The 12,009-nt window shown below is 27.3% G+C and overlaps 1 protein-coding gene across 1 annotated transcript; it reads left to right on the forward strand.

Moving 5' to 3' along the window:
* The first annotated feature begins 4,014 nt into the window (after positions 1–4,014).
* Positions 4,015–7,612, forward strand: LOC106380979 (beta-glucosidase 9). Its single transcript, XM_013820834.3, has 13 exons — positions 4,015–4,271; positions 4,375–4,438; positions 4,559–4,608; positions 4,690–4,765; positions 5,468–5,539; positions 5,635–5,722; positions 5,816–6,074; positions 6,171–6,286; positions 6,368–6,579; positions 6,661–6,686; positions 6,769–6,856; positions 6,952–7,042; positions 7,125–7,612. The coding sequence occupies exons 1-13, from the start codon at positions 4,143–4,145 to the stop codon at positions 7,357–7,359; spliced, it is 1,506 nt and encodes a 501-aa protein (XP_013676288.1). The 5' UTR covers positions 4,015–4,142; the 3' UTR covers positions 7,360–7,612.
* The last annotated feature ends 4,397 nt before the right edge of the window (positions 7,613–12,009 follow it).

Genomic DNA, 12,009 nt, shown 5'->3' on the forward strand with positions numbered 1-12,009 from the left:
ACCATTAGGACAATAAGAACTCTAAATCATCTTACATCTGATATTATTATTCAAACAAATATTATAAGTAATTTTTTATTAAATGGAAATTTGCCTTTGGTCAAAATGGATATAATATAAATTTTCTACCTTCAAAATTATGATGATAAAATGTTTGAAACTTTACTCTTTTTAGGATTTATTTTAAGATTAGCACCAAAGAAAAAAATTGTAACGAACTGATTATTTTAGATTTGATATTTTATTCTAAATGATATTATATTGTTAATTATGGTTATTTTATTGTTCGTACTATTTTAATATTTGCACCCATATATTATTGAGGTTTTCATAATTTTTAGGATTGGAATCTAAAATATCCGGCTGCAATCCTGAAAACTTACTTCTAATAATTCCTATAAATCATAGTGCAGTTCAAAGTTTTTGTATTTTGCTTCTTAAAATGCATACATGTTTTCCACTATTTGATAAAAAAAAATTTCTCAAAGTCAATAATTTTGACCCATCTAAATTTTTTTTCTGAATCATGTATACAAATTTAAATTTCTATTATATACAAACGTGTTTTTTAAAAAAACATATTTTTTATTAAGATTAAATATTATATAAAAATTAGGGAAAATTACATGTTTACCACTTTCATACTACCACTTTCATTTTTACCACAACTAAAGAGACATTTTTAAAAATACATTTTTCATTAACTGGCAAAAGACTCTTATGCCTTTGTTTTTTATATATATAATAAATAAATATTTAAATATAGGTTTTAGGGTTTTAGGGTTTAGGGTTCGAATTTTAGAAAAATATAGGATTTAGGGTTTACGTTTAGGGTTTAGAGTTGATGTTTTAGGGTTTAGATTCGAAGGTTTAAGGTTTAGAATTGATGTTTCGGGGCTTAGGGTTTAGAGTTGATGTTTCATGGTTTGGGGTTTAGAGTTGATGATTTAGGGTTTAGAGTTAATGTTTTAAGTTTAGATGTAGGGTTTAGAGTTTATGTTTAGGGTTTAGAGTTGATGTTTTAGGGTTTAGATTTGAAAGTTTATGGTTTAGGGTTTAGAGTTGATGTTTCGGGGTTTAGGGTTTAGAGTTGATGTTTCATGGTTTAGGGTTTAGAGTTGATGATTTAGGGTTTAGAGTTGATGTTTTAAGTTTAGATTAGTTAACCATATGTTTTTTTCGCCAAAGTTAATCAAAAGGTTATAAATGTCTTTTACACTTCATTAAAGATTAGGGTAAAAGTGGTTAATGTAAACATGAAAAATAGTACTTTGAAAATAATATTTTTGACAATTTCTCTAAAAATTAATATAAAAAATAGTTATCCCACATTTTTTAAAATCAGACCAGAATCTAGTCCAATTCCATTAAAAAAACAACCAAAGCCACACGGTCGAGTTACAAAAAAAAATGAAAAGAAAAACTAAACTGCTGACATATTAACTAGCAATAATTAGAGCATGATTAATAGGAGTTCTTAAGGTGAGATTTTTAACAGAATATAAGAACCCGTCTTTTAAGTTTTAACTAAAAAAAATAAAAACTGGCTCTTAAATAAGATATTTAAAAGCCAGTTTTTAGTTTTTTTAGTTAAAAATTAAGAAACGGATTCTTATATTCTGCTAAAAACTCAACCGTAAAAACTCCCCCATTAATCATGATCTTACTTGCCTTTAATGCTTACACGTGAACCACGTTTGGTTTATGTACACCACCCAAATATCTTTTTGTCTTCTCATTTTTCTTCGTTTTTGTTGTATTAATGAGCATCACAAAAATATTTATTTATTTATATTCTTCCAATTTAAAATTTCTATTCAAAAAAAATGCTGTATAAAGTGGAAAAGGGAGTAATTGTTTTTATGGAAACAGAGGAAATCTCCACCTTTATATCCGTGGTTGGTAGCGAGCTTCAGTCCGAAAGTCGCCAAGTAGGCCTGGGCATTTTACCCGGACCCGAAGACCCGAACCAGAACCGATCTGAAAATACAAGTTCGGGTCCGGGTCCGGGTCTATGCTAAGTACCTATTGGATCTTTTTTTTTTGGACCTGCGGGTCTCGGTTCGGGTCCGGATCCTATCCGAGACCCGTTCGGGTACCCGAAGTACCCGCAAATAATTGTATATACTAGGTATATTTGGGTAATTGGGTATATTTTTGGTATTTCGGATTTTTTTTTAAAGTTTCGGGTTTGGATTTTCGGGTATAATTGTAGGTTGTTGGTGAAATTTTAGATTTTTAGAAAATATAATTTAGGTATTCAGGTAAAATTCGGGTATGTTTTTGGTTTTCGGGTCTGATTTTGGATAAGTTTTTGGATATTTTTGCGGTTCTTCGGGTATTTTTAGAGTTTTCGGGTCCACTTCGGGTATTTCGGGTCCTAAATATCCGAAGCGACCCGGATCCGAAATATACCCAAAATTTTGGGTATTTTACGGGTATTAAAATTATAGATCCGAACCGACCCGGACCCGACAAGATCCGACTCGGAACCGATCCGAAAAGTTATAGGTACCTATATGGGTATAAATTGCTAGGACCCGAAGGACCCGAACCCGACAATACCCGACCCGAACCCGACCCGAAGACCCGGATGCCCAGGCCTATAGCCAACGGCTCCTCAAGTATCTACGGATGGGGACATACTTGAGTTCCGCTCTTCTCAAATGTGGTTAATAATAATGACTGATTTTAGGCACAATGGATCAGTATGAAATTAATTTTTCTTAGGGCGAGTTCAAGAGAAAAATACAAGATGCTAGACTTGTGAAGACGAAAACAACTGAAAAATGATTGTTAAAAACAAAGACTAATGATCACAATTGGCTAATTTAACATAAGATTGACTAACAAAAAGTAGAAATGAGCTTAGTTAGCTTTATTTAACTTAGTGTGTCAAATTTATATAACGTGGCGGTGAAGAGATGAGTGTTCCATATGGTTAATGACTAATGACAAAGATTCTTAAATTGGCTAATTTAGCTTAAGATGTCTACGGTAAAATTAATGTCAGCAACAAGTCTACTAAAATAGTAATGATGTATCTTATATATTAAAACAGAAGTCACAACCTTGATTCATGTGTGATTTTTTAAAAAATAGACCTAATGGACATATTCCTACAAAGTCATGTTACATTTAATATATAATCTTATCATTTAAATTTTGGATCTACCATAAATTTTTATTGGGCTATCATAATTGGATTTAAACAATAGATGATCCACTGGAATTTATAGATAGTATAAATTAAATAGATATAATTTAATGTTGTAATATTATACATCTATATGCTAAATATTTAAATATTTATCGATGTTAACTTTTAAAATTATAAAAGTTTTTTTTAAACCAATGAAAACAAATTTTAAACTATATAGTTTATTTAAAAAATTAAACAAAAACTAAATGTTTAATTTTTTACTCGATAATATAAATCTATGAAGCGAAAAGTTTAATTTTTTAAAAAATTTCTAAATTTGTGAAATGTTACAATATCTTTGAATATGACAATAAAACAATATTTTACTAATCTTTATATATATAGTTATAATTTTAATAATAAAATAATAATCCGAATATATATATATAGAAGAAGATACAAATACATGTGAAAGTTTGAAACAATCTATTCAATAGAAAAAATATATAGTAAACTTATTATGTTTTAAAAATTGATAGACATATATATACCAATTTAGAAATGAAAACAAAATATTTATATAAAAATAAATGAAAACAAAAATCTGCGCGGTTGCGCGGGTCGAGATCTACTTTAACTTAAGTCTATACAATAAATTCAAATACCACCCAAAACTCCATTGCCGACACACGCACCATATATAAGGTGATTAGTTAAGGTTAATTAGAAGAATCTGATGGAAGATAACTATGATGGCCCCTACTCATAAATCTTGATGCGTGACCGCTAGCTAGCTTGAGTGGTTCTTATTAACTCCCATTTAATGGTTAGAAAACGTGGTTAATAGACCGACCACAAAAAAAAGAATAAATATATGGAAAATAACACATTCAGCAAGTATACATACATATTGAGAATAGATGCAGCGAAGTAAAAAAAGAAAGAAAAACAGTCTACTTACAAGACATTATATTTGAGCGACAAGACAGGCTAAGAAGAGATGGAACATGTTCTGCTCCTCATTACCATTTTATTGTGTTTGGCTTTCTCCGGGAGATGCATCGATGCTTACAGCAGGAATGATTTCCCGGAGGGATTCCTATTCGGATCAGCCTTTTCTGCTTTTCAGGTTTGTAGTTCGAACTATTTTATAATGGTTGTTCCCTTTCTTTATACTCGGAAATGCATTTTTGTTTTTGATGATCGGAATATGATTTTTGATAACTTTTAAGTGGGAAGGAGCGGTTGATGAAGACGGGAGGATGCCTAGCATATGGGATACATACATTCGCTCTAGTAAGCTCCACACAAAGCAAATTTAAGTTAGAATTTCATAATGGAGATCAACGTATTGAGATTTATGTTTTCAAGGAATTTTGGTTCTCACAATGTAAGGTTTGGTTATTAACGATGCAGACAACGCACCTAGCGGAGATATAGCATGTGATGGGTATCATAAATATAAGGTATGGGCATGCATTCATGTTGTTTTGTGCTTTGTTTGGTGCTCAAACTTTTTTGACTCAATGAACAGTGATATGTTTCAGGAGGACGTAAGGCTGATGTATGACATGGGTTTAGATGCATTCCGACTCTCCATCTCGTGGTCGCGACTTATACCAGGTGTGTGCATACGAATCTAGGAATATTTTATACCGACAAGTATTTAATTAATATATATTATATATTTTAATACATAAATATTAAACTAATAATTTAAAATGTTAAAATTAATATTTTAGAATATAATGTTAAACTAAAATCAAAATATTTATCTTACAGAATGCAGTAGTCTATAAAAATTTGTTTGGAAAATAGAAAATATTTTTTTTCCTTGTTTTTATTTTAGAACAAGATTTTTTTTTAACGAGTTTGTTAAGATTTTATCGTTCAGTTCTATGTTTTGGTGTTTTTCTAAGAAATCTTGTCTTATTTAGATCTTTTTGTAGTCACCATGTGACCACCCTTTATTAAGCAATAAATTCGATGTCAAAAAATAGAATAGGAGTTTAGTAATTACAAAATTGAGAAAATATAATTAAGCTTTTAGAATTTCTGTCTATTTTTTGTTAAATGGAGTTAAATTTATTATATTTTCCTAAATGATTTATTTTTTCCTTTTGAACTTTCTCTATATTATTTAATGAGAAAAATTACAAACGATAATGAATGCATATAAAAATTTAGCTTAGAAATACATAACATTTCTTTTGGAAAATTATGGGTGCATGTGCGCATTCTCCTACTTTATGCTATCTTTGTTTGGACTCCAATGTTGTTACCTTCGTCAAGTTTTAAATGTATTTTTGTTCGTTTGGTTTTAAGGTGGAAGAGGACCTGTGAATCCAAAGGGTTTACTATTCTACAAAAACCTCATTGATGAGCTCACAAGACATGGTAAATTGGTAACATTATGCGTCTCATCATCACAATTTGGTGTGATTATGCCACGTGTCTTGGAACAACACAAACTGAGTTTGGTATGGTTACAGGAATTGAACCGCATGTTACGTTGTATCACAATGATCTTCCTCAGGCTCTTGAAGATGAATACGGAGGATGGATTGACCGCAGAATCATGTAAAGCCAACATTTTCTTCCATCTACATTGATCTCGTTGTAACTTGTTAATTGAAGTGTGTTCTTATATATAAATGTGATGTTCTGTTGCAGCGATGACTTCACAGCTTTTGCAGACATTTGCTTCAGAGAGTTAGGGAACAAAGTGAAATTCTGGTCAACAATTAATGAACCCAATATGTCAGCATTGGGAGGTTACGACTTGGGATTTATGCCTCCTGAGCACTGTTCTGCTCCATTTGGACATGTCAACTGTTCCAGAGGAAACTCTTCAACTGAGCCATATATTGCTGTCCATAACATGTTGCTTGCACACGCATCTACAGCGAGATTGTACAAGCAAAAGTATAAGGTACGCCATGTCACAAATACACGTACACACACATATATATCCTTAATATATTGAATGCTCGCTTTACCTCTTGGTGTCTCTTGTGTGATGGTGTAGGGTGAACAGAATGGATCAGTTGGTATGACATGCTTTTCATACTGGGTAGTTCCTTTTAGTAGCTCCAAAGAGGACGAGATGGCAACTCAGATAGCCAAAGATTTCTTTTTAGGCTGGTTTGTTAAACACACACTTGTTGAAATAATTTACTTTCTTCTTCAGCTACTCTGATGAACGTTTTCATTTCCGAATTTAAGGATTTTGCACCCACTGGTGTTTGGGGACTATCCAGATACGATGAAGAGACTGGTGGGCAAGAGATTGCCAAGTTTTTCGGAAGAAGAAACAAAAGTCGTTAAAGACTCGTCTGACTTCATAGGAGTCATACACTACACTACAATGACCGCCGCACACGTATCCACTTTCCAACAAGGGGATTTTAGTGCAGACATGAATGCTTTAGTTAGCCGTATGCTTTTCTTACCTATGTTTTGTCCATCTACCATGCATGAGTTCCATAGTTTGATTCTTCTTTTTTTTTCTTGGACAGCCTTTGGGAATTCTACACTTGTCAAGGTGTGTTTTCAGAGCTAATATTATGTAACCTTTCTGAATCACCATAATTATTGTAATGTTGAGTTTCATGCTATATTCACAGTATGATGTGCTACCATGGGGTCTTGAAGGAGTGTTGGCATACATAAAGGAGAACTATGGCAATCCACCTGTCTACATTCTTGAAAACGGTCTTTATCTCTCTCTCTCTCTTTTTGTCCTTGACTTAGTTTCCAAAACATTACAAAATCTTGGGAGTTTCCTTTTAGCTAAATACTACAACCAGGTCAATCCACCAACCACTATTCATCACTTGACGACGTGGAAAGAGTTGAATACCTTCAGGCTTATATCGGTGCTGTACTTGATTCAGTGAGGTGTAACTATGATCCGTGAAAAAAAAATTTGGTCCTATCACACTTATAACTAATACTAAACGGTGATGAATTATGTATGCAGGAATGGCTCAAAGACGAGAGGCTACTTCCAGTGGTCGTTTATGGATTTGTACGAGTTTCTTGATACCAATTACACATATGGATTATACTATGTGAATTTCAGCCATCCGGAACGTAAAAGGTCTCCGAAGACCTCTGCCTTTTGGTACTCTGCTTTTCTCAAAGGGATGATCGTTAGTTCACAAGACATGAAGAACCTCTCAGTATCTTCTTCTACTGGCTTTTCTTCTCAGTAAACTAAAGATTGAAGGACGGTTTGGTTTTCTTTATTCAACGATGGATTTTAAGCACGTGCGTCAATAAATAAAGGAAAGTTTTCCCATGAAAGTAGAATGTATTGTGCTAGTTCTTAAGCATAATATATATATATATATATATATATATTGTTTATCAAATAATCTTGGCAGGGATTAAAAGCTGAAGTGGTCAATTATAAAAGCGATCTTTATAATATACTAGATTTGGATCCGTGCGTTGCAACGGACTTTATTTGATATTTTAATTTAATAAAAAATATTAAAAAAATATTTTTTTTTAATTGTTTTTTCATATGTTATGTGAAATTTATTTTATAGTTAAGAACTCGTTTACACACATAAGTTTCAGCTAATATTTGTTAGAGCTAGAAAAAACATCCAAACGTAAAAATTTAAACCGGATCCAACCCGAAATAATAATTATAATGAAATAAAAAGAAATTTAGAAGTTAAATAAGGCCAAGAAGCAATGACAACATTATACACTTTCTTATGTACTAATTTAATGTTTTATTAAACTTATCTGATGTCAAATAATTTTCTTGATTCATTATTTATTAATGATATATTTTCATAATAACATTTTAATTTAAATGAATTATAAACTAATGCACATCAAACATGTGTTTGATTTTCGTATAACCAAACAAATAAATACCAATCACGACAACATCCTAAGTTTTGATTTTTTTTTTTAAATTTAATAGCTTTAACATCATACTTATTATCAAAATCTTTTTTTTTAAATACTATTAAGTAGGTATGTTTACTTTTGTTAGGATTTTTTAAAAAGGAAAAAAAAATATTTTCTAACTCTTGTTTTTATTTAAAATTAAAAAAAGAAAAACTATCAAATACTTTTTTATATTTTTGTTTAGGATTATAGAAAAAGAAAAGTATTATCATATAAACTTTTACAATTACCTTATGTTTTGAATTTCAGAAAAATCTTATTGCTATCAAATAATTATTTCTAGTTATTATTAAATAATTTTAAATTATGATTTTTACGGTTCGTATCAATACTATTTTTACACTTCATTTTTAACTAAATAATTTTTAGTATCATGTTCATCATCAAATTTTCTACCATCAAATAACTTCCTACAATTCTCTTATGGTTAGGAATTAAAAAATATGATACAAATATCTTTTGTTTAGAATTTTCTTTTTAAAGAAAAAGAACTATCAAATATATTTTTTACAGTTTTAGGGTGTTAGAAAAGAAAATTAAAACTACATAATCTCTTATAATTATTTTTTTCTAGGATTTAGAAAATAAAAAATACTATCAAATAATTATTTCCATCAAATATTAACTATTTTTAAAAGTTGCTATTTTCAAAATTCGTTTTCTCAATATCACTAATATTTTAAATTAAATATTTTCAGTATCATATTATTTTCAAAATTCATTTTCTAAATATCACTAATATTTTAATTACATATTTCAGTATCATATTTATCATTAAATTTAAAAAGTAAAAATTACTTTTACAATTCTATTTGGTCAGGATTTAAAAGGAAAAAAACTTATTTGGTTAAGAATAAAAGAGGAAAAAAGTTATTTTTCAAATTTCTTTTAGTTAGGATTTTAGGAAAAAAAATTATTTTCACATAATGATAGAATTTTATTAATACATACACAATGTTTTTTTTTTGTACAAATGTCACAATCATAACGGGTAAACTATTTGAAGTTATTTTTGGTTTATAATTTTTAACACAAAATTATCTATTAAAAAGAAAAGTTAGTTATTATTAAGAAATGAGTTACTTTAAATTTTTTTTAAAAGGAAAATTCCAACTATAATTTGTTCTTGTTTTTTAAGAATTTTATACAACTAATATATATTCAATAAAAAAAAAATTTTAGTTAATTATATTATGTCTTATACATACAAACATATATTTTTCATATTTATACATACTTATGTACGATAAAAACATAATAATAAAAAAAACTTGTGTTAGCGTCATAAGATGTAAAAAGGATGATAAAAAATTGAGTTGTTTAGAGAAATTAAAAGAAAATACTCAGATAATATTTTTATTGTCAATACTATTTTTTGTGAAAATAATATGAGGAACTTTAAACCTAAATATAGATGTGAAAATAATATTTATTTTGGTTTATATTTTTGTAGCATACATTTATCGGTTAAAAAAGAAAGTTAGTTATTTATATGAAAATAATAAGAGTACTTTTACATTTTTTTTACTTAAGTTTTAAAAAAGGAATATCATTTATTTTATAGTTAATTTTTCTATTTGATTTTTATTAAATAATTTCTTGTACTTGTAGGTTTTTATAATTCGTTTTTATTTAAATTTTTTTAAAAAAACTTAATATTTTATCTTATAATATCTTTCTTTAGTATCTTTAAAGATGAAAATATACAAAATATTTTAAAAATAAAAAAAATACTTTCAAATAGCTTTTTACAATTATTCTTTGTTTATAGAATTTTCAAAAATTAAATTTACTATCAAATATTTTTAAAATATTATAAAAAGAGCCATACAAATATAATTGTAAAAGGCTATGCAATCGTAATTTTTATTTTCTTAACTCATAAAAAGAATAATAAACTATATTTTTGTAATAATTTTCCTTTTTTAGTGTCCAAAAAAATGTAATAATAATTTTTTTTTTCTAAATCTTTTTAAATCCTAATAAAAGAGAATTGTAACATATTTTTGACACATGTCACAATCTTAATAAATTAATTGACACATGCCGCAATCATGTTAATTAGCAACTTTGAAGAACCAGGCTTTATATAATAAGATTTTTTTTAAAAAACTTAATATTTTATCTTATAATATCTTTCTTTAGTATCTTTAAAGATGAAAATATAAAAAATATATTAAAAAGAAAAAAATACTTTCAAATAGCTTTTTACAATTATTCTTTGTTTATAGAATTTTCAAAAATTAAATTTACTATCAAATATTTTTAAAATATTATAAAAAGAGCCATACAAATATAATTGTAAAATGCTATGTAATAGTAATTTTCTTTTTCTTAACTCCTAAAAAGAATAATAAACTATATTTTTGTAAAAATTTCCTTTTCTAGTGTCCAAAAAAATGTAATAATAATTTTATTTTTCTAAATCTTTTTAAATCCTAATAAAAGAGAATTATAACATATTTTTGACACATGTCACAATCTTAATAAATTAATTGACACATGTCGCAATCATGTTAATTAGCAACTTTGAAGAACCAAGCTTTATATAATATTGTAAAAATTTCCTTTTCTAGTGTCCAAAAAAATGTAATAATAATTTTCTTTTTCTAAATCTTTTTAAATCCTAATAAAAAAGAATTGTAACATATTTTTGACACATGTCACAATCTTAATAAATTAATTGACACATGTCGCAATCATGTTAATTAGCAACTTTGAAGAACCAAGCTTTATATAATAAGACTAGATTTGGGCCGTGCGTTGCAACGGGCTTTACTTGATATTTTAATTTAATAAAAATATTTAAAAATTATTTTATTATTGTTTTAAAATTGCTTTTACATATGTTATTTGAAATTTATTTTATAGTTAAAAACTCGTTTTCACACATAAGTTTCACTTAGTATTTGTTAGAGTTAGAAAAACATCCAAACGTAAAAATTTAAACCGGATCCAACCCGAAATAATAATTATAATGAAATAAAAAGGAATTTAGAAGTTAAATAAGACCAAGAAGCAATGACAACATTATACACTTTCTTATGTACTAATTTAATGTTTTATTAAACTTATCTGGTGTTAAAAAAAATTCTTGATTCATTTTTTATTAATGATATATTTTCATAATAACATTTTAATTAAAATAAATTATAAACTCCTACATAGTAAAAATAAAAAATGTAATAAGATAATGATGAAGCTTGATTTGTTTTTGACTAAACATATGTACGGTGACAATAATAATAATCAATTTTTATGAGCAAACATGAAAATATATATATCAAACATGTGTTTGATTTTCGTATAACCAAACACATAAATACCAATCACGACAACATCCTAAGTTTAGTTTTTTTTTTAATTTAATAGCTTTAGCATCATGCTTGTCATCAAATTCATTTTAAAAAATACTATTAAATATGTATGTTTACTTTTGTTATGATTTTTTTTAAAAAGAAAAAATATATTTTATAAATCTCGTTTTTATTTACAATTAAAAAAAAAGAAAAACTATCAAATACTTTTTTATATTTTTGTTTAGGATTATAGAAAAGGAAAAGTATTATCATATAAACTTTTACAATTATCTTCTGTTTAGAATTTTAGAAAAATCTTATTACAATCAAATCATTATTTCTAGTTACTATAAAATAATTTTAAATTATGATTTTTACAGTTCATATCAATACTATTTTTACAATTTATTTTTAATGAAATAATATTTAGTATCATATTCATCATCAAATTTTCTATACTATCAAATAACTTCTTACAATTCTCTTTTGGTTAGGAATTAAAAAATATGATACAAATCTCTTTTGTTTAAGATTTTATTTTTTAAGGAAAAGAACTATCAAATATTTTATTACAGTTTTAGGGTGTTAGAAAAAAAAATTAAAATTACATAATATTTTATAATTAATTTTCTAGGA

The sequence above is a fragment of the Brassica napus genome, chromosome C7 (assembly GCF_020379485.1).
Source record: "Brassica napus cultivar Da-Ae chromosome C7, Da-Ae, whole genome shotgun sequence".
Taxonomy (NCBI): domain Eukaryota; kingdom Viridiplantae; phylum Streptophyta; class Magnoliopsida; order Brassicales; family Brassicaceae; genus Brassica; species Brassica napus.

Bases quoted from the DNA above. Each gene is read 5' to 3' on its own strand.
- LOC106380979 (XM_013820834.3), top strand. From the start codon at position 4,143: ATGGAACATGTTCTGCTCCTCATTACCATTTTATTGTGTTTGGCTTTC. The intron at 6,687-6,768 runs GTGTGTTTTCAG...CTATATTCACAG, and splicing joins GGAATTCTACACTTGTCAAG to TATGATGTGCTACCATGGGG. The intron at 6,857-6,951 runs GTCTTTATCTCT...TACTACAACCAG, and splicing joins TGTCTACATTCTTGAAAACG to GTCAATCCACCAACCACTAT.